At 36.7% G+C, this 22,142-nt stretch overlaps 1 protein-coding gene across 6 annotated transcripts in view; it reads left to right on the forward strand.

Moving 5' to 3' along the window:
• The window catches only part of LOC131401483 (transmembrane 9 superfamily member 2-like), a 74,277-nt gene that overhangs the window by 41,445 nt on the left and 10,690 nt on the right, over positions 1–22,142 (forward strand). For 4 of the 6 annotated variants that reach the window (XM_058536846.1, XM_058536851.1, XM_058536849.1 and 1 more), the window contains 8 exons: positions 199–307; positions 1,014–1,146; positions 2,164–2,283; positions 2,487–2,544; positions 14,916–15,075; positions 16,234–16,385; positions 18,530–18,641; positions 20,743–20,914. In XM_058536846.1, coding sequence (XP_058392829.1) covers positions 199–307; positions 1,014–1,146; positions 2,164–2,283; positions 2,487–2,544; positions 14,916–15,075; positions 16,234–16,385; positions 18,530–18,641; positions 20,743–20,914 — 1,016 coding nt within the window. The remainder of the gene's footprint in view (positions 1–198; positions 308–1,013; positions 1,147–2,163; positions 2,284–2,486; positions 2,545–14,915; positions 15,076–16,233; positions 16,386–18,529; positions 18,642–20,742; positions 20,915–22,142) is intronic. The other 2 variants (XM_058536847.1, XM_058536850.1) reach the window with 2 other exon arrangements.

Below are 22,142 nucleotides of genomic sequence, written 5' to 3' on the forward strand. Positions count from 1 at the left end.
TATACTTTCGTGATAGGGCTTTAAGTTCACTTAATATATTGATGTATTCAGCCTTTGATCTAAGTTTAACCTTAGACAACTCATCAACATAATGATAATTTGAATGTCTTTCTTTTATATGTACACACCGTTTCTTTTTACTGTTCAAATAAGGAACTTGAGATTTAACTTGTCTTTTTTCTTCTTTCAATTTTCTAGTATTATGAATTCCCTTGTTATCGTTCTCTTCTTATCTGGAATGGTGGCTATGGTCATATTAAGGACTCTCCATAGAGATATTATCAGATATAATCAGATGAGTTCCTCTGTAAGTAAAAATGCACATATTTGATTCACCAAATATTTGAGTGCCTACTCTGCCCAGTTCTCAATGTTATATTTCTGCTTAGAGTATAACATCTTGAATACAACACGTTTTCAATGTCTAGTAATTTTGCGTATTATGCCAAATCAAAAAGTATAGAGTTGTATGGATTCTTAAAAAGTACAGGTAAGTTTATTCGAGAGTTATTTGTTATCCACTCTTTGGTTATATTCCTTTTTATGTGTTTCTGAACTTTCAAAATATCATTATTTAAGATTTTTATTAATTCGGAACATGAGCTAAATGTACCAAACATGGCAAAATACTATAATTTAGGTTAAATTTAGTTTTATCTAATTTATACTGTTTTGCTTGTAATCATTTGTGTACTGGTGAATTTTTAATTTCTATGAAATTGGTTGAATTCCTTAAGTATGTTAAATCATTTTGCTTTCTTCATGAAAATCAAGCCAGTTGTGTACTTTATATAATTAACACACTCCCTCCAGTGAAAAACTTAGAGTAAGGGTGTAACTCATTTGTATGGCGGGATCACATACCTCCCAGAGACTTGCTATATCCAGAATGAGTCCTTGGCGTCCAGTTAGTCTGTCTTTAGAGGAGATTTCAGTTTCATCTAACTTCCAGAGGTCTTTTAACTTTCTGTCGTAGTAACTTGTGTGCTCATTCAAGACTTTCTCACATGCAGGAAGAGGCCCAGGATGACTTTGGTTGGAAGCTGGTTCATGGGGATGTATTCAGACCTCCAAGATGTCCAATGTTGCTGTCGGTTTTCCTGGGTCAAGGAACACAAGTTTTGATTATGACGTTTATTACTTTATGTGAGTAGGCTCGGATCAATATGTGTCATCTTAAACATTCTTAGTGAACTGCTGACATGTGTTAAACTTTGATTCATGTGTACAAAAGGACTTTGAAAATTATACCCTAAAGTTTAAGGGAATGTGTTTTATAGTACTTACATTTCTGTCTTCTCAAATTAAGGATGTGAGACTGAATATGTTGCTATATCAAGGATCTTTCATAGCTTGTTCAGTTCTGAAAAATTTATTGTAATATCCAATACACATATTCCTTGCTTTGCAAAATAGATGCTTTCATGAAAATCAGCATATGGGTAGAATCATGTTTTAAGTGGATTAAGGGAGTTTATATTTCAAAGACTAGCATTTTGAAAGGCTATGGAAGCCTAAGTGCTGGTCTTTAAATGTATAAATAGAATGGCATCTTTAGTAGGCTTACGATGGCTGATGAACCCTGGCTGCCTTCATTTATAAACCAAAAATGGAGCTTGTCAGTTTTTGATAGCCAGAGTAGTGCTTTTCGTAAACAAAGCTGCTGTAAACAAATGGCTTGTTAGGTGTTTGAGATGTCAATGATAATTTCAAAATTCAGCTCTTAAGTTTATATTTTCTTGAGACCAAGTCACACTTTGATTTTTTTTATTCCTCTTCTTGAATAAAAGGAAACAGAAGGAAATTTTTGTGGGAAAAATGATTTGCTGTTTAGGGAGTGACTACTGGAGGAGGGAAGGGGGAGATATTTTGTTTAATTTTGACGTAAACAGTGAAATTAAAGACTAAATCCAACTCAAAAACTTACTTCATTTGCCTTGTATTGAAAATCAGACCTTTTCATTAAGAAAAAATTGTCAAAGAATTAGCTAAGTGAATAACTTTCATTTTTAATGTTACTTAAGTACTCACATCAGAGAATATCCTTGCGTGTGGTTTCATATAATATGTCTTAATAAGAATGTCTTTAACTTATTATCAAGTTCTCTGTGCTTTTGAGGCTATTACTGTTACTGGTTTGATATGTCTTTTTTGTGCCTCTAGTTCTGGCCTGCCTTGGTTTTCTTTCCGCTTCCAAACGAGGTGCTTTAATGACCTGTGCCGTTGTGTTATGGGTCCTTCTGGGAACTCCTGCTGGATATGTGTCTGCTAAAATGTATAAGAGTAAGTATTACAACTGTTATTATTCCAGTAAGCTGCTGTGTTAAATGTAGAAATTAAAAGGCAGTAAAATAAAAAATTTAAAAATTGCATGGGGAATTTTAGCCTACTGATCAAAATACGATTATGTCTTGGTTACTATAAGTATTTGTAAAGTGGACTAAATCAAATTGCTACAGTAACCATTCTGTGTTTTACTTCCTCAGCATTTAAAGGTGTTAACTGGAAGACAAATTTCTTGCTGACAGCACTATTATGTCCTGGGTTAGTATCTCACGTTCTCTTTTCTTTATGCAATTATACTCTTTCTTATACTTCATCTTGGAAGAATCATTGTATACAATAATGAAGAGTAGAAAGGAGATGAATGACCACTGGTTTTCTGTAGCTGCAGCATTCTCTGTTATATCTGCATTCTTTCCATCTTTTTGTACATCTTAACCTCTAGTACAGAGAGATGGCGATGGTGCTGCAGTATTCAATTTTGATCTTTGTTTTTGAAGCAGATTTCATATATGCTCATTTCAGTTATACATTTTTCATTATATATCATGTTAGAGTGTCAATTTATGCACCACATTGTGTTATTCATCTTGTCCCTGCCTTCAGTGATTATTTCTTCCTGTCTCATCTACTTACTGCAGTGTCATTAGTGACTGCAGTTCCAAGGTAGAGTCATAGTCAAAGTGGGAGTGGAGTGGTGCTGCACAGTGGCTTAAGAGTAGCTCATTCAGTCCCCTAATTATAGAGGTGCGGAATTGGTGGCCAAGCCAGGGAGCAGCATGTTCAAGGTCACATGTGAAGTCATTACCAGAGCCCAGGCTGTATATAACTGAATGTATCCCCTGCATCCCATCCGGTGTTCTTCCCACAGTGCCTTGCTGATTAAGTGCTGGCTCGCTTAGGGTTTTTATCTCCAAATGGTTTGATTTGTTTTGCCTTAGCTTGGGCTACCATAACAAAATACCATAGACTGGGAGTCTTAAACAACAGAAATTTATTTCTCACGGTTCTGGAGGCTGTGAAGTTCAAGAACAGGGCACCAACAGGGTTAGGTCCTGGTGAGAGCTCTCTTCCTGGATTGCTGATGGCAGCCTTCTTGCTGTGTCCTCATATGGTAGGAAGAGAGAGAGAGAAAGAGAGAGACAACTCTCTAGTTGCCTTCTTGTGAGGGCACTAATCCCATCATGAAGGTCCCACCCTCATGATCTCATCTAAACCTAATCACCTCCCAAAGACCCCATTTCCAAATACCATCACATTAGAGATTAGGACATCAACATATGAATTTGGGGGGACACAATTCAGTCCATAGCATGTTTCATTTTTTTCTTGAAAAATTCTTTCCTTGATATGTTCTGAAGGACATAAGTTTTATTTTGTTTTTTTAAGGAAAAAGTAGTAGATTATATCTTTTTTTCCTCTGTGTAATATATATTTTTTATTGAGGTAACATTGGTTTATAACATAAAATTTCAGGTGTACATCATTATATTTCAACTCTTGTATACACTACATCGTGTTCACCACCAAAAGTCTAGTTTCCATCTGTTATCATACAAATGTGCCCCTTTACCCCTTTCATCCTCCCCCCTTCCCCCTTCCCCTCTGGTAACCACCAATCTGTTCTCTGTATCTGTGTGTTTGTTTTTGTTTTTTTTTTATCTTCCACGTATGAGTGAAATCATATGGTATTTGCTGGATTATATCTTAATTGTTGTGTGGTACTTTAATTCCTATTTGTTACAAAATTCCCATGTCCTTGATGTTAGAAGTGTGTCACAATAGTGGAAGAGGTCCTATAATGAAAGTTATATATAGTAAATTCAATTACATTATATACTGATTAGTGACAAAATGAGAGCAAATGCTTTAATAATGCTCTGTGACTGAGTATAATGCCACGAACGATGCAGTGTAGTGATAGATTCAGTAGACTCATCATCTTTTATCTACACATGGCTTGTTTTCCCCTAAACACTAGGGAAAAAGATAAGATCATTGAAAGGATTGAACATTACAAGTTTGCACGTCAAATATATGTACCTCAGAATTTTTGATTCATTTAAAATAAGGACAGTGCACTCCCCTTCGCCTCACCACCTTGAATAGAGCCATCTGCTTTTTCTTTTTTTTTTTTGTGAGGAAGATCAGCCCTGAGCTAACATCCATGCCAATCCTCCTCTTTTTGCTGAGGAAGACCGGCTCTGAGCTAACATCTATTGCCAATCCTCCTCCTTTTTTTCCCCCCAAAGCCCCAGTAGATAGTTGTATGTCATAGTTGCACATCCTTCTAGTTGCTGTATGTGGGATGCGGCCTCAGCATGGCCGGAGAAGCGGTGCATCGGTGCGCTCCCGGGATCCGAACCCAGGCCGCCAGTAGCGGAGTGTGAGCACCTAACCGCTAAGCCACGAGGCCGGCCCTGCTTTTTCTATAACTCTTTTCAAGGGAACTAGAATGGGTGGTCTTTCCTGAAGTGAGTACTTTAATAGATTTATGTAAGAAAGCAATGCCTTTGACAATATTTCAGATATTTGTTGCTTCAAGTTCAAGACTTAGATGAATCCCAAATTGAATAAATTTGGTAACAAAGTGCCATTGTGCAGAAGTCATTATACTGGATTGTAATGGAAGGGATATTGCATGCAAGAACCAGTCAATAAACCATCTACTGTTCTCTGCATTATTTACTCACTCATTCAACATAATTATTGTGGGTTTTTTTTGTTTTGTTTTTACTCTACTTAAGGCATTATGCTAGGCACTTAGAGGAAATAAATATAAATCGCCCCTGAAACTCTGCCTTTGTGGCTTAAGATGAACAGTAATGGCCCATTTTTCATCATACAGATGTTCTACTTATGGTAAAAAGAAGTTACTTCATTGAAATAGAAATAGTAAAAGAATTACAATGAACTATACCAATAATCTTCGTTAGCCAAATCGAACAATTAGTGTCTGAAAAGCATTAGCATTTGCAATGCACTATGAGCTGTTTTTATCATGTTTTCTATGTGATCAATTTTGAAGAATGTTTTACCCCTCAAAATTTAAAAATTAAAGTAGAAGTCCATAATAACGTGGACTATGAAATGATGCAGTGTCAAACCACAATTTTGTAAAAATAAAAAAAATTAGTTTGAAAAGCAACTGTTAACAGTGGTTGTGTCCTGGGTGGGTTACTGGGTGGCTGGGGGACAGGAGTGTGAAGGAGACTATTTTAGACTTACTTTTCACTCTGTTTTTGTTTTGCTTTTTACGTTTTGCATTGTGTACCATGTACATGTATTAGCTATTTTTAAATAATTTCATTATAAACAACAATTCATAATCATATATTACAGTAGAGAGATAGCATTAGAGGCTACCAGCACAGGCTTTAGAGTCAGACGCGCACACACACACACACACACCCTTCACTCTGTACATACATAGGGGTTCATTTCCCTGTTATGCCTTTTTCCAGGTTGTGAATAATGCTACAATGAACATAGGAGTGCAGATATCTCTTTGAGATCCTGTTTTCATTTTCTTTGGATATATACCCAGAATTGGGATTGCTGGATCACATGGTAGCTCTATTATTAACCTTTTGAAGAACTTCCATACCATTTTCCATAGAGGCTGCACCAATTTACATTCCCACCAACAGTGCACAAGGCTTTCCTTTTCTCCACATCCTCTCCAACACTTGTTATCTCTTGTCTTTTTGATAATAGCCATTCTAACAGGTGTGAGGTGATATCTCGTGGTTTTAATTTGCATCTCCCTAATGATTAGTGATGTTGAGCATCTTTTCATGTACCTGTTGGCCATTCATCTGTCTTCTTTGGAAAAGTGTCTCTTCAGTTCCTCTGCCCATTTGTTAATTGGGTTTTTTTTTTTTTTTTTTGCTATTGAGTTGTATGAGTTCTTTTTATATTTTGGATATTAACTCCTTATCAGTTATAGGATTTGCAGATATTTTCTCCTATTCAGTAGGTTGCCTTTGCATTTTGTTGATTGTTTCTTTGGCTATTCAGAAGCTTTTTAGTTTGATGTAGTTCAACTTAATTTTTGCTTTTGTTGCCTGTGCTTTTGGTGTCATACTCAAAAAATTGTTGTGAAGACCAATGTCAAGGAGTTTTTTCCCTGTGTTTTCTTCTAGGAGTTTTATGGTTTCACACCTTATGTTTAAGTCTTTAATCCATTTTAAGTTAATTTTTTGAGTAGTGTAAGATAGGGGTCCAATTTCATTCTTAGTGTGATTATCCAGTTTCCTCAACACCACTTATTGAAGAGACTATCCTTTCCCCGTTGAGTATTCTTGGCTCCCTTGTCGAATATTAGTTGACCATATATGCAGGAATTTATTTCTGGGCTCTCAATTCTGTTCCTTTGGTCTATGTATCTATTTTTATGCCAGTACTATACTGTTTTTTTTTAAGCAACAAGAATTCATTGTCTCACAGATCTGGAGGCTTGAAATTGGAAATCTGGGTACTAGCAGGGTTGGTTCTTTCTTTTTTATTTATTTTTTGTTAATTTTTTATTGAGGTATAATTGACCTATAAACTTATATTAGTTTCAAGTGTACAACATAATGATTTGATATTTGTATGCACTATGAAATGATCACCACAATAAGTCCAGTTACCATTCATCACTGTTTTGATTGCTATAGCTTTCTAGTATAGTTTGAAATCAGGAAATGTGATGCCTCCAGCTTTCTTCTTCTTTCTCAGGATTGGTTTGGCTATTGGGGGTCTTTTGTGGTTCCATATGAATTTTAGGATTTTTTTTTCTATCTTTGTGAAAAATACCATTGGAATTTTTCAGCTGCTAGTCTACTAATCTACATTCTGTCTCTATGGACTTGCCTGTTCTGAAAATTTCATGTAAATGGAATCATAAAAAATGTGACCTCTTACGTCTGACATCTTTCACTTAACATAATGTTTTCAGGGCCGGCCCCATGGCTTAGCGGTTGGGTGCGCGTGCTCCGCTGCTGGCGATCCGGGTTTGGATCCTGGACGTGCACCGACGCACCACTTCTCCGGCCATGCTGAGGCCGCGTCCCACATACAGCAACTAGAAGGATGTGCAACTATGACATACAGCTATCTACTGGGGCTTTGGGGGGGAAAATAAATAAATAAAAATTATAAAAAAAATGTTTTCAAAGTTCATCCATATTACAACGTGTATTAGTACTTCATTCCTTTTATGATTGAATAATATTCCATTATATCGATATACTGCTTTTTGTTTATCCATTCATCAACTGATGGACGTATGGGCTGTTTCACCTTTTGGATATTATGAATAGTGCTGCTATGAACTTTTGTATATAATGTTTTAAGTGAACATATGCTTTCAATTCCACTGGGTTTATACCTCGGAGTGGAATTGCTGGGTCATATGGTAACTCTATTTATCATTTTGAGAAACTGCCAGCCTGTATTCAAAAGTGGTTGCACCATTTTACATTCCTACCAGCAATGTATGAGAATTCCAGTTTCTCCACACTCTAACCAACACTTCCTAACTCTGTTTGTGATTATAGTCATTCTAGTGAGTATGAAGTGATAATTCATTGTAGTTTTAATTTACATTTTCCTGATGACTGTGGTATTGAGCATCTTTTCATGTGCTTATTGGCCATTAACATGTCTTCTTTGGAAATATGTCAATTCAAATCCTTTGTCCATTTTAAAATTGGGTTATTTTTCTTTTTATTGTTGAATTGTAAGAGTTCTTTATATATTCTGGTTACTAGATTCTTATAAGATATATGATTTATAAATATTTTCTTCCATTCTGTGAATTGTCATCCTAGTTTCTTTTTTTTTTTTTTTTTTTTGTGAGGGAGATCAGCCCTGAGCTAACATCTGTGCTAATCCTCCTCTTTTTGCTGAGGAAGACTGGCTCTGAGCTAACATCTATTGCCAATCCTCCTCCTTTTTTTTCCTTCCCCAAAGCCCCAGTAGATAGTTGTATGTCGTAGTTGCACATCCTTCTAGTTGCTGTATGTGGGATGCGGCCTCAGCATGGCCGGAGAAGCGGTGCGTCGGTGCGCGCCCGGGATCCGAACCTGGGCTGCCAGCAGCGGAGTGTGCGCACTTAACCGCTAAGCCATCGGGCCGGCCCCTCATCCTAGTTTCTTGATTGTGTTCTTTGAAGTTGAAAACTTTTTAATTTTGGTGATGCTCAATTTATTTATCTTTCCTTTGGTTGCTTGTGTTTTAGGTGTCATATTTAAGAAGCCTAATCCAAGGTCACTAAAATTTGTGCCTATTTCTTGTAATAGTTTTATAGTTTTACATCTTAAATTTAGATGTTTGATCCACTTTGAGTTCATTTTTGTATATAGTGTGAATAGGGGTCCAACTTCATTCTTTTGTACATGGATATCCAGTTGTCCTGATGTTATTTGTTGAAAAGACTATTCTTCCCCAATTGGATTGTCTTGACTCCCTTGTTGAAACTCACGTGGCCGTAAATCTATGAGTTTATTTCTGGACTCTCAATCCTATTTCATTAGTCTATGTGTAAATCCTTAGGCCAGTACCCACAGTCTTGATTACTGTAACTTTGTATAAATTTTGGAGTTTGAAAGTGTGAGACCTCTAACTTTGTTCATTTTCAAGATTATTTTGGTTATTCTGGAATTTTGTATTTCCATACCAAATTTAGGAGGAGCTTTTCAATTTCTTCAAAAAGGTGGCTGGGTTTTTTTCCCCCCAAAGCTCCAGTAGACAGTTGTATGTCATAGTTACACATCCTTCTAGTTGCTGTATGTGGGACGCAGCCTCAGCATGGCCGGAGAAGTGGTGCGTCTGTGCAAGCCTGGGATCCAAACTTGGACTGCCAGCAGCAGAGCACGTGTACTCAACCGCCAAGCCACGGGGCTGGCTTGTGGCTGGGATTTTGATAGGGATTACATGGAATCTGTAGATCAATTTGGGGCATATCGCCATTTTAACAATATTAAGTCTTCCAGTCCGTGAACACAGAATGTCTTTCCATTTATTTGGTCGTCTTTAATTTCTTTCAATGACATTATACTTTGTATGATTTCAAATCTTTTAAATTAATTGAGACTTGTTTTATGGCCTGACATATAGTCTATCCTGGAGAATGTCCCATGTACACTTGAGAGGAATGTGTATTCTGCTCTTGCTGGGTGGAGTGTTCTGTAGATGTCTGTTAGGTCTAGTATGTTTATAGTGTTAATGTCTTCCATTTGCTTGTTGATCTTCTGTTTAGTTGTTCTATCCATTATTGAAAGTGGGATATTTAAGTCTCCAACTATTATTGTTGAATTGTCTATTTCCTCCTTTAGTTCTGTCAGTTTTTGCTTCATATATTTTGGGACTCTCCTGTTAGATACATATATGTTTATAATTGTTATATATTCTTGATAGATTGACCCTCTTATTGTTATAAAAAGTCCTTCTTTGCCTCTCATAATGCTTTTTGTCTTAAAGTCTGTTTTATTGGATAGAAATATAGCCAGTCTAGCTCTCTTTTCATTACTGTTTGCATGATATATATATATATATATATATATATATATAATATAATCCTTTTATTTTCAACTTATTTGTGTTTCTGAATCGAAATTATGTCTCTTGTAGGCATCATATATTTGGATCTTTCTTTTTTTGGTCCATATTGTCAACCTCTGACTTTTAATTGTAATATTTCATCCATTTACATTTAATGTAATTATTGATAAAGTAGGATTTACATCTGATATTTTGCTATTTTCTTTTTATAAATCTTAGGTCTTTTTTTTTCCTCTGTTCCTACATTACTGCCTTCTATTGTGTTAAATGGATGTTTTCTAGTGTACCATTTTTATTTCCTTGTCATTTATTTTACTATTTTTTTGAGTTATTTTCTTAGTGGTTACCTTATGGGTTACAATTAATGTCTCAATTTATAACAATCTAGTTCAGATTACTACTAACTTAATTTTAATATTATACAATAAGTTTGCTCCTATATAGCTGCTTTCCCTCCTCTCTCCTTTGTGCTGTTTTTGTCATACAAATTACATCTTAATATTTTGCATGCTCATCAACATAGATATATAATCATTGCATTATGGAGTTGTCTTTTAAATTAGATAGGCAAAAAAGAGTTTCAAATAGTATTTACTAATAATGGGACCTTGGGCAAATTATTTTACGTCTCTAATCATAGGTTTCTTCATCTGCAGTATGGAAATAATAGTGTTATCTACCTCAAATAGTTGCTATGAGGGTTAATTGGGATAACGTATGTAAAGCACTTGGAACAGTGCCTAGCACATAATAAATGCTCAATAAATGGTAGCTGTGGTTATTAGCTACTATTTTCCTCTACTATCATGCCTTTGCTCATGCTGTTCCATCTATTTGTAATCTCTTCTTTCCAATTTTCCAGTGCCAAATTTCTATTCATTCTTTAAGTCCCAGCTCAAATACCACAACTTCCATGTTCTGAAATTGTACAGTGTCTAGTACCATTATCACAACACTTATCACAGTCTTCCTTAGATTGCAGTTATTTGTGATATCTCCTATCTCTCATTCTACATTCTAAAACTCATGAGGGTGAGTACTATGTCCTATTCATTTCTGTATCTTTCATAGTGTGTAACCCAGTGCCTTATATGGAGTATAAGTGCCTTATATGGAGTAAGTGCTCAATAAATGTCTACTCCATGATTGAATTATGTGAATGATTTAAAAATGCAAAGCAGATTTAGTTTCCTTGTTCTGTTAGTAGAACTGAATGCAATTTTAGAGCAGTAAACCAGTCATGATACAAAAGACATATTTCTCTCAAGTGGTTTAGGGGCTCTCTTTGGTAGATGGGAGACAGAATCATAAGGTACTGGAATTCTTATTTTTTGGAATGTGGTAGGTTGAAAGAGAATTTCAGTGTCTTACAGTATATAAATGGGCAGTGTAAAAATTGCTTTAAATTTAAATGGAGAAGCAATTAGGCTAATGAACATATATGCTCCTTAAAAGAAATTGAAGGAAGTAAAATTATTAAATGATGTACTTTTCCTTCATGTAACCCCAAAAATGGTAGGTGTGAAAGGGAAGAGTCAGCATAGTTTGATGGGCATGTACCCAAACTTTAGAATTAGATGAAGAAAGTTTGAATTCCAACACTCAGTATTAGGTAAGTGACTTTAGGTGAGTCCTATAACCTTCCTGATTGTCCATTTCCTTGCCTTTAATGCCTGTGTCACAGAGTCATTTAGAAAAGTAAATGAACTAATGGATTGTGAAATTGTTTTGTGAGATATAAAGCATTTTGGTCACTCTTTTCTTCTGTGTTCCTACTGCTCTCTGTTCATCATCTGCTATAGCATTTCCCATGATGTATTGTAATTTATTTGTTTATCTCTGTCCCCCACTAGACTGAGCTTTTTCAGAGCAAAGATTTTTGTTTTATTTATCTTTGAATGCCAGGGTCTAACACATAGATACTCAATAATTGCTGGATAAATGTGTGAATAAATGTTTCACATGGGAGATGGACCCAGGTGACCTTTTAAGTTTCCTTTTAGTTTTGCTGTTTAAGATTCCATGAAAAGGTCTGGAAATAATTAGAGATCAACAATGGAAGAAATATTTAGAATATAAAAACGTGAAATTGAAGGACAGTTACAGAATTGTTAAACACATATTAACATTCTAGAGTGTACTTTCAAAAGGGAAATTGTTGAGATGGGTTAATTGAGTTTATGTATGAGAAGGGAGGTTATGATTTGTCAAGTGAGAAGTAATTTTTCTGGCCATGGAATGATAACAGCTGAAATGAATCTCTCAAAAGCTAGGAAATTTGGCAGAGGAATATTGTGGCCAAACAAATTCATTAGAGCAGAAAGGTATTAAAAACATTTTAAGAAGTATGGTTAAATCATGGGAAACCAGACTCCCTTATTATGATGGCAGAAACTGATGAAACATAAGGTGAGGTTTTGTTGTATTTGTTGTTGTTCAAAAGGACTCAAAACTACATCTCCAGCAGAAGCCAAGTATGAGCCTTTATTTTTTTAAATTATTTATTTATTTATTTTTCCCCCAAAGCCCCAGTAGATAGTTGTATGTCACAGCTGCACATCCTTCTAGTTGCTGTATGTGGGACGCGGCCTCAGCATGGCCGGAGAAGCGGTGCGTCGGTGCGCGCCCGGGATCCGAACCCGGGCCTCCAGCAGCGGAGCACACGCACTTAACCGCTAAGCCACGGGGCCGGCCCCAAGTATGAGCCTTTAAAAAGCAGAATAGACATACCTACTGACATAGGTTTTAGTAGACAGAAGAGATCATAAACACAAGGGGGAAAGGTGAAGTAGAAATAGTAAAATGAAAGAACAAATGACTGAAGTTGACTTCGAAAGGACCAAATCACTTATAATGAGAGATGGAGAAGCATCCAAAACAATGATCCTAATAAGAAATTGAAAAGAGGTGGCAAATATGAAGGCAGCATTAAAATCCGAGAATTGGATTGGACCTTGAGAGAACTTACAACTAAAGAACTAAATCAGAGATTCCTTAAACAGTAGACCTCAAAGTCTAGCCTGGTGCATCGTGAAGTGGCTGTTGCCACATTTCCTCTCTTTGGTCTTTGACAAAATGTCTGAGCGGGAAGAGGATAGATGTGATTGGTGGGGTAGGTTCTCACCATAGAGCCTTTATTATAGCATAGTGGAATGGGAAAAGCTTGCTCTTAAAAAATCAGACACACTTGAGTTAGAATCCCAGCTCTGCCTCTTATCAGCTGTCTGACCTTGAGCAAATTACTTAATATCCCTTAAAGACATTACGGAAGAACTCTATTCAGGTAACTCCTATTTTTCATATGCCTAGATTGGTCATCTAATTTTCCTTTCTTTTTTTCCTGTTCTCCATTTCTTTCTTTTTTTTTTTTTTAAATGCTGCTTTCTAAGACCTTTCATCAGCTTATCTTTCAACCCTTTTATTGAGGTTCTAATTTCTTTTTTCATATTGTTAATTCCAAAGAGCTCTTTTATTTTCTCAATAGTACTTAACATTTCCTCTTCTTTTCTCATCATTGCAGTGTCTCCTCTAATCTCGCCACGGATGTCAATCATAGATTTTCTTTTTTATTTGTTTATTTTTTAATTTTTTTACTTTTATTTATTTGTTTCTTTTTGGTGAGGAAGATTAGCCCTGAGCTAACATCCATTGCCAATCCTCCTCTTTTTGCTGAGGAAGACTGGCCCTGGGCTAGCATCCATGCCCATCTCCCTCTACTTTATATGGGACACCACCACAGCATGGCTTGATAAGCGGTGCATAGGTCCGTACCTGGAATCGAAACCTGTGCACCCCAGGCCCCTGAAGCAGAGCATGCGAACTGAACCACTACGCCACTGGGCTGGCCACATAGATTTTCTTTTTTAAAGTTTTCTTCTGAGCTTCAGGGATCTTCTCTAAGAGACTAGACCTCCAGTCTTCTGCTGGGATCGAGAAGGGAAGCTCTTTGGCTCTGCAGAGTCGGGGAGGGCATCTGCAGGTCTGTCAGTGTCTTAGGCTGACTTTCAACCAGTCCTCCTGGTTTTACTAACTCAGTTACTATTTGTCTGTCTGCTATCTGGTTTCCAAAATTTGTTGCTAATGTCTTCTTTCCTGTATCCCCCATCCGTGTGTATTTATGCCCTTTGAAAATTCCTTTACTATAATTTTATCAGAGTTTGGAGGAGGGAGCAGAGCTAAATGTTCAATCTGCCATCTTTAACCAGAGTCTCTTAATTCTTCACGTCTTTTGTATCCATCCTTTACATTTTAACCATCGCCACATTATACAGATTCTTACCACTTTCTATCTAGCCTCCTTGTATCTGGCATCTCCTCCCTTAGGTCTGTCCTCCACGATGCTGTAGCTTCATCTTCCTGAAAAACTGCACTGTGTACCTCACAGCTTTGAGTGTAAAAACCCTTCAGTTGCTTCCTGATGCTGACAGGATAAAGTATACCTTCCTTAACCTGACTTTCAAAGCCTTTCACAGTCTAGCCTCTGCCTGCCTTTTCAACCGCATCTTTTTGGCTTTCAGAAACACTCACATCCATACTCATACCCATACTCACCTGTAGCTTTGATCAAACTTGTCTGGAACAAATAGGGGCACGATAGCTGGGCTTGCCTGGTGATTTATCCAGTAGATGTAGCAGTTGACCTGTTGATTTTGAGTGACTAATTTAAACCTCTTTGTTTTAAGTGAATACTTGTCTGACTTGAGGCTTCTTATAGCCCATTTCAGTCTAGAATTTTCAGTCTAATATATGCATTTTCTTAATTGTGCTCACTATATTGCATATTGAATTTTTCCATGATATATTACTCCACACCTTGTTTATTTTCTGCTAGACTCTGGAAGTGCAAAGATGAGTAGGATGTGGAAATTATATCCTATAATAAACTGCTATCTTATTATATGGTATTGGGTTTAAGCCCCAGCTCAATGACTGTGTTTATACAGTGTGATTTAATATTCTTCTAGGGTTTAACCTTGTAATTTATTACATCCTTCCTATCAAAAGAATGTTCTGACATTCACATCAATATGTTTATAACATTTTCCTGAAAGCATGTTTTTTTCTGATGACTTTTTTCCCCCTAGTATCGTCGTCATTGACCTCTTCACTATGAATATAATTCTTTGGGTGGAAGGATCATCGTCTGCCATCTCCTTTGGTACTCTGATAAGTATCCTTGCAATGTGGTTTGGAATCTCAGTACCACTAACATTTTTTGGTGCATACTTTGGAAGCAAGAAAAAGGTAAACTTTTAAAATACTGCTTTTGACCATTGAGTGATGTCTGAAATAATACCTCAGTGTATAAGCACTATACGTGGAATGCAAAATGTACCGTTGGAGAAAACTACAAAGAATAATCATTTTGGAATAAAATAGTTAAAAAATTTTTAAATGAAAGATAGTAACACTTTAAAAGACATTATTTAATGTATTTCCCACTTTATAGGTTGTTTATATTTCCCTCTATTGCTGATGGACAAAATTAAAGGGACATATTGTAGGAAGGTTGACTTGAACAAAGTCAGAAAAGTAATAGGATTATACAGTGGGGGAAGAAAGCCAAGATATAGTCCAAGAAATGGGGCTCTTCAGTTTACAGATTTGAAATTAGCCCATTCCATGTATGGGGAAAAGGAGCAGGATACCAAAAAGACTGAATGAGGCCACACTGCAGAAGAATTGTATAAAGATATAGCATGAGTTTGCAGGGGAGAAATCAGACAAGACAAAAGAGGAGGCGGAGTTCCAGAGAGAGCAGAAAAAACAAAAGTTTCTGAAAACTATTGACAAATTTTAAGAGAGAAATTCTTAGACAAATTCTAAGAGAGAACTTTTTGACATCATATATTATTTCGTATTGGAATAGTCACTAGTAAATCTTGTCCAATCTCTCGCTTGAAATTTATGAGAAAAGATAAACATCCTTATTGTCTAGCTGTGTGCTGTCTAGTATGGTGAACACTAGCCACATGTGGTTTTTGAGTGCTTGAAATGTGGCTAGTTCAAATTGAGATGTGCCGTAAGTGTAAAATATACACTGGATTTCAAACCATTAGAACAACAACAAAAAGAATATAAAACATCTGATTAATACTTTTTATATTGATCACAAATTTAAATGATAATATTTGGATATGTTAGATCAAATAAAATACATTAATAAATTAATTTCACCCATTTCTTTTTACTTCTTTAAATGTGGCTTCTAAAAAATTGAAACTTGCCGACGTGGCTTGCATTACATGTCTATTGCACAGCACTGGTCTAGCCTCTGCCCACATGACCACTCTTGGAAATGTCCCATGTCCTGTTCCGATTCAAGATTCTGTATTGTGATTATATCTGCATAAATTTACTTCAATTTCATGTCATTCTGATTTTCACTTATTTATTTTCAAGCAGTTTGGGAGTCCAGTTCACATAAACCAGATTCCCCGTCATATTCCACGACGGACTTTCTTTACCAAACCACTTTTTGGCGTCGTAATCGGCGGCGTTTTACCTTTTGGCTGTATTTTTATTCAACTCTTCTTCATTCTAAACAGTATTTGGTGAGTATCGTAATCTCAAAAATCTTAATTGTTAATAAATTGATTTTCCTATATTTCAAGGAGGTTAAATTCTGGGATGGTAAAACTTCATTTGAACGCACTTTGTCCAGGGAACAGCAATGTGACCCAGGGGGAGTTTCCTGGGAAACTAAGACTTAATTCACAAAAGTTTAAAGCCACTTTTTGATGGAAATTTCTATAAAGGCTTCCCTTTTTAAAATTAATAACCTCTTGTTAAGCCTTTCCAGGTGACTTGGAAAAGTTGGTCTCAAACTATACTTCTCTGAGCCTTTGCAGGGGGTGGGGTGGGGGTGTCCCTTGGAGGGAGATGCCTAAACATGGAAAGGGGTGGCTCTGACTTGTATCTGTTTTCCATACTGGCCTTCCACGCAAGATTTCAGTTAGAGTTCTTCTGCTCAAAATAATTTGAAGACCACTGACTTTGGGTCTTCGTCTGTACTGAGCTGTAAGTAGTGGTTTTCTGTCTTCCTTTCTGTCAACTGTTAGTTCTGATGTCAGGCTGCCTGCTCCTTATAGCTTTCCTCTTTTTATTTGCTGCTTTTAATCTGTTGTGGTTGAAGAATTCTAATAAGCAAGATAGTTGGAAATGCATGTAGAGTAAGAACCAGTGCTCTCTGATCAAAGTGCAGCAGCTTCAGTGCCCTAGCTTTCTGACAGCTATTTCATTTGCTCTGCGTCCCTTTTTTCTTACTTCCTGATTCTTGACTGCATTCTGGTTTCAGGAGCTGGCCAAGCGTGGTGTTACTGTGGAGGGAGTTTTGGAGACGGGGCAAAGGCATCATAAAATAAAATGCAGTAGCCAACAGTGTGTGTTTATAACAACTTTTGTCCCAAAGGAATCTTTCAGACAAAACTTTTAAGTCCTCAGAAATAAGGCTTAATCATGCTCATAAATTACTCACGTTTTACATAGTATTGTGCCAAATTTGTTTGAAAGATAAGCAATAAAATGTTACCTTGTCAACAACTAAATATTTAACGTGCTGCAAAATAGATTATAGTAACCATATTTTCTGGATGTTTTTGATGGAAAAGTAATTTTAAAGTGAAAACTGAAAGATTCTTTAGATGAATTAATTTTTGTTTCAATGAGAAACAGTGTGCTTGTTGTGTACAACTTTGTATATATTTATTATCTATAAAGGTGACTCTCTCCAACCTCCATCCTTCATCCTCACACACAGGTATATATTTTACATGAGATTTTAAAGCGGGGTATTGATCGGTTCATCAATTTCTTCTTATTTTCAAAAGGCTTTTAAAAATGTGTATTGCTTATTCCAATGTAGTCACCTCAGCTCTATAATAATGAAAGACGGGGGCCGGCCCCATGGCGTAGCGGTTAAGTGCGTGCACTCTGCTGCTGGCGGCCCGGGTTTGGATCCTGGGCGTGCACCAATGCACCGCTTGTCAGGCCATGCTGTGGCGGCGTCCCATATAACATGGAGGAAGATGGGCACAGATGTTAGCCCAGGGCCAGTCTTCCTCAGAAAAAAGAGGAGGATTGGCATGGATGTTAGCTCAGGGCTGATCTTCCTCACACACACAAAAAATAATAATAATAATGAAACAAATTACTTCATTCCTTCAAAGTTTGAGCTCAATGTAATCTACACAGTTTTTTTTTTAAAAATGCATGTTTGAAAGTATATTTGATAGAATTATGTGTGCTGTGCTATAAAGACCTATTTGGAGAGGCTGCCTGTCAATAGACCTTCAAAAGCAAAGTGGCATTTGATTCTGTGGTTTTCTGTTGTATAATATAGTCGCTGGTATTTATGGCATTTACAGCCTTCCATTTCTAAAGAGAAAACATGTTTTTAAATGTGTATAGAGAAAATTATAGAGATATTGATGGGTCTCAAGTGAAAACTAAATTATAGAGCAGAGAAATATGGGTAAGTAGCAACACTGATTCTGACTGGAGAAGATATGGCCGAGCTCTGAAGCTGCATAGGTAAGGGCGTGTTGTTTTTTTTTTCAACACTAGATGGATAGGTGAAGGTTTGGAATGAAGAGTTAAAGGTTAAAGAAGTGCGTGACAGCCTTTTGTATCGATTTGGACTGATCTTTCTGTGTGTATTGTTAAGTTAAAGCTTTAAAGCTATCATTTTTATTTTCAGGTCTCATCAGATATACTTCATGTTTGGCTTCCTTTTCCTAGTCTTTATAATTCTCCTGATTACCTGTTCAGAAGCTACGGTTTTGCTGTGTTATTTTCATTTATGTGCTGAGGTAATGACGTAAAAAACTAATGCATCTTAAGCTTTCTAAACTTGCATCATTGAAATTAGAAGTCTGTGTTGAGAAAGGAATTGAAATTAATGTTAACTGCTTGGTTTCTACAACTTGGGATTGGTTTTATATTGTGTTTTCCTAATGACACATTTTGATTTTGATGCAGCTATCGAATTAATGCTACTTTGATGGAAAATTTAAACAGAAAGCAATTTCTCTCTGGCTAGTTACTATAATTGCTGCATAATATTCAGTTAACATAAGAAAATGTAGGGAACTGATTTGATATTTAGAAATATAAAAGATCTGGTTCAATGATGTTTTTAACAATTAAAGTTTTCTTGCAGCTCAGGACAAGATTGTATGTTATGGGTTTGAGATTGCTGCTAAAGGCCCTTTCTGTTACTTTCATTTCATTGCCTTTTGGTTACCATAGACATAAATGGTTCTTTTACCTCACACCACCCCCATTTTTTTCCTGACGTCATTCTGGATAACTAAGGTGGTAATGAACATTGTTTTCTTAAATCCCCTAAATCCCTCTTATTTTGGTAGTTAAACTTGACTCTCTAAAGGTGACAATAGAGAGTTTAGGGAATGATTATTATATACATGATGTCTTAGAGCATTTTCTTCTTGAGCTATAGTTATAAAGGTAAAAAAAAATATGTATACAGTCCTGCATTGCTTAATGACAGGGATGCATTCCGTGAAATGTGACAGTAGGCGATTTCGTCATTGTGTGAACACCATAGAGTGTACTTACACACACATAGATGGTATAGCCTACTACACGCCTAGGCTATATGGTACTCATCTTATGGGACCACCATCCTGTATGCGGTCCGTCGTTGACCAAAATGTGATTATGTGGTGCAGGACTGTATATTATACTTAGCTACTCATTAATTCTATGGTGCGTTTTGTCACAGAAAGTCTGCAACAATCATTAGTGAAATATACAGTAATAAGCATATAATGTGTATATTTTTATTTCTTAGAAAATGTTTTGGGGGCCCCCAAGACCACTCACATGTTTGGTCATTCACTGAAAGGACTCATGAGACCTAGCATATAGACGTATTTACGGCTAGGTTTTATTGAAGCAAAAGCATACACAACAGGATCAGTAAGCTAAAAAGACACAGGTGGAGCCTGCAGAAATCCATATAGTCTTCCTGTGCTTTCTCTCTCTCATGAGGGGACACACCGAGCGTGCTCCTTTCTCCAGCAGTAAAAAATACAGTAATATATGTGCAATGTTTCTGCCCAGGAAATCCCTTTAAAGGCTCACCATCCAAGGTTTTTATTGGGAGTTGGTCACATAGGTACTCTCTGCCTAGCAACTACAAAAATTCCAGACTTCCAAAAGGAAAGCAAGTGTTCACCATAAATCACATTGTTTGTACAGTCTAGGTCTAGGAAACCAGTTTTATCAGTCAGGGAATGATTAAATGCCAAATTCCCAGATGTAAGCCAAGGGCCAACCTTATAAGCAGGCCCTTTTAAAGATAGCAACCTCAGACCTGCTATGTTAACTATTTTCTGCTCTATCACCTTGGCCCTTGACTGCAGTGCCTTTACAGTAAAATTATCATCAGTAGGAGCTCATGGAGCAGGGTGAGACTAACTTGATTATTGACGTCAGTCATGCCTCTATTGGTCCTGAATTTAGCTGGTTAAAACAAAAACAAATCCCATTAACCATAAAGGTCTATCTCAAGTTTCTACACTAACCATTTTTACCTGGCCTGGGACATGAATTCAGCCCCAGCACAACTCCGGCCAGTAGGTTGAAGCTGACCTGAAAGCCTTCCGGGGCTGAGGCACCGTCATGATAGAAGGGATGCACACATTAGAAGTATAATCCCCGAGGACACATGTGATCTCCCTGGAAACCAAGAGGTTATGATGGTTAGGGCACCCCAAGCAGAACATACATTAGTCAGACAGTATATATTATATTAAATTTCTTATAAAAATTCTCCTTTTAATCCATAGTCTTACAGAGCCTTTTATTGTTGTTTGTAATTACAATAATTGCTAACCCATTTATAATTAAAATTTCATCTAAAAAGTCGTTTTCTCCTTTTTGCAGGATTATCATTGGTGGTGGAGAGCCTTTTTAACAAGCAGTTTTACGGCTGTCTATTTTTTTATGTATGCGGTTTATTACTTCTTTACCAAACTTCAAATCACGGGCATTACAAGCACCATTTTATACTTTGGGTACACGATGATCATGGTGTTGATTTTCTTCCTGTTCACAGGTAACCACAGAATTACTTCGTGTATTCCAGACTCTCTAAAGAGACTTGGAGATAGGCGTAATGTAATAAGCATCAATTAACAATTATTGGAAGGAATAGGGAACAAAGTCATCATGTTCATTTTTATCCTTTGGGGATAAAAGATTGCAAAGCCTGGGGAGCTGGAGGGACCTTATGTACTTCTCTGCAAGAGTGTCCCTCGTGAATGTCTTTAAACAGTAGGGATGTGTTCCAAGGCACAGAAAGGGTTATGTGTAATCACCTTTGAATAGTCCCCAAGCATAAAAATTAACTGACTTGAATAACTTTTAAATTAGTAAAATTAGATTAAGTAAATGTGTGGTCATATAAGCAATTATATGTGAAGGACAAGATGTGTACTTCTCAGGATGACTCATTTGGGGCTGTTATTTGGGTTTGGATGTGGTGGAAGCTTTCATTTAAGTTAATGCTTGAAACAGGTGAAAAAATGGAATGGTTTATAAAATGATCCAGTTGGAGAAATAATGAAGTGGGAGAGCTTTAAGCCCTTTCCAACACAAATGAAGCAGTATTCCTTCTCTACCTGCCTCACTTTTAAGTTCTGGTTTTAGCTCAAGTCATATCACTTAGGTAGGTCAGTTTGGAAAATTTCAAGGATTTTCTCTGCTTTTAACTCTCAGTTTCGACAAATATGTAAAAATTAACAATGGAAATTCGTCAGAAATCAAAGCCTTAAAACAAATGTAAACATTATCTGAGAACCCGGGCATCTCGGTGGTGGCACCTTTCTGGTACAGTATTACCTGTGTACTGCTGGTCTCAACTGCTCAGTAAAGAGAAGACCAGGCCTCCCCTTACCACTCAGCCACAGAAGTTCTGTTTAAAACTGAAGGCCTGAGAGCATCTCACCATGCTAGTCTAAACAGGCTCCTCATGTGTGTTTTTTAGATTTTTTAACTTTTTATTGAAATATGCATACAGAAAAGTGCAGACATCATAAGTGTACAGCTCAATGAGTTATCACAAAGTGAACACACTTCTGTAACTAGCACCCATGTCAATAAACAGTGCATGATCAGCACCCCTGAAGCCACTGTTGGGCCCCTTTCCACTCACCTTCCCCAAAGGCAACCACTATCTTGACTTGTAACAGCATAGATTAACTTGGCCTGTTTTTGAATTGTATGTAAACGGAATCATACAGGATGTACTCTTTCATGTCTGTTTTTTTTCCCTCAATATTGCT

The sequence above is a fragment of the Diceros bicornis genome, chromosome X (genome assembly GCF_020826845.1).
Source record: "Diceros bicornis minor isolate mBicDic1 chromosome X, mDicBic1.mat.cur, whole genome shotgun sequence".
NCBI lineage: Eukaryota > Metazoa > Chordata > Mammalia > Perissodactyla > Rhinocerotidae > Diceros > Diceros bicornis.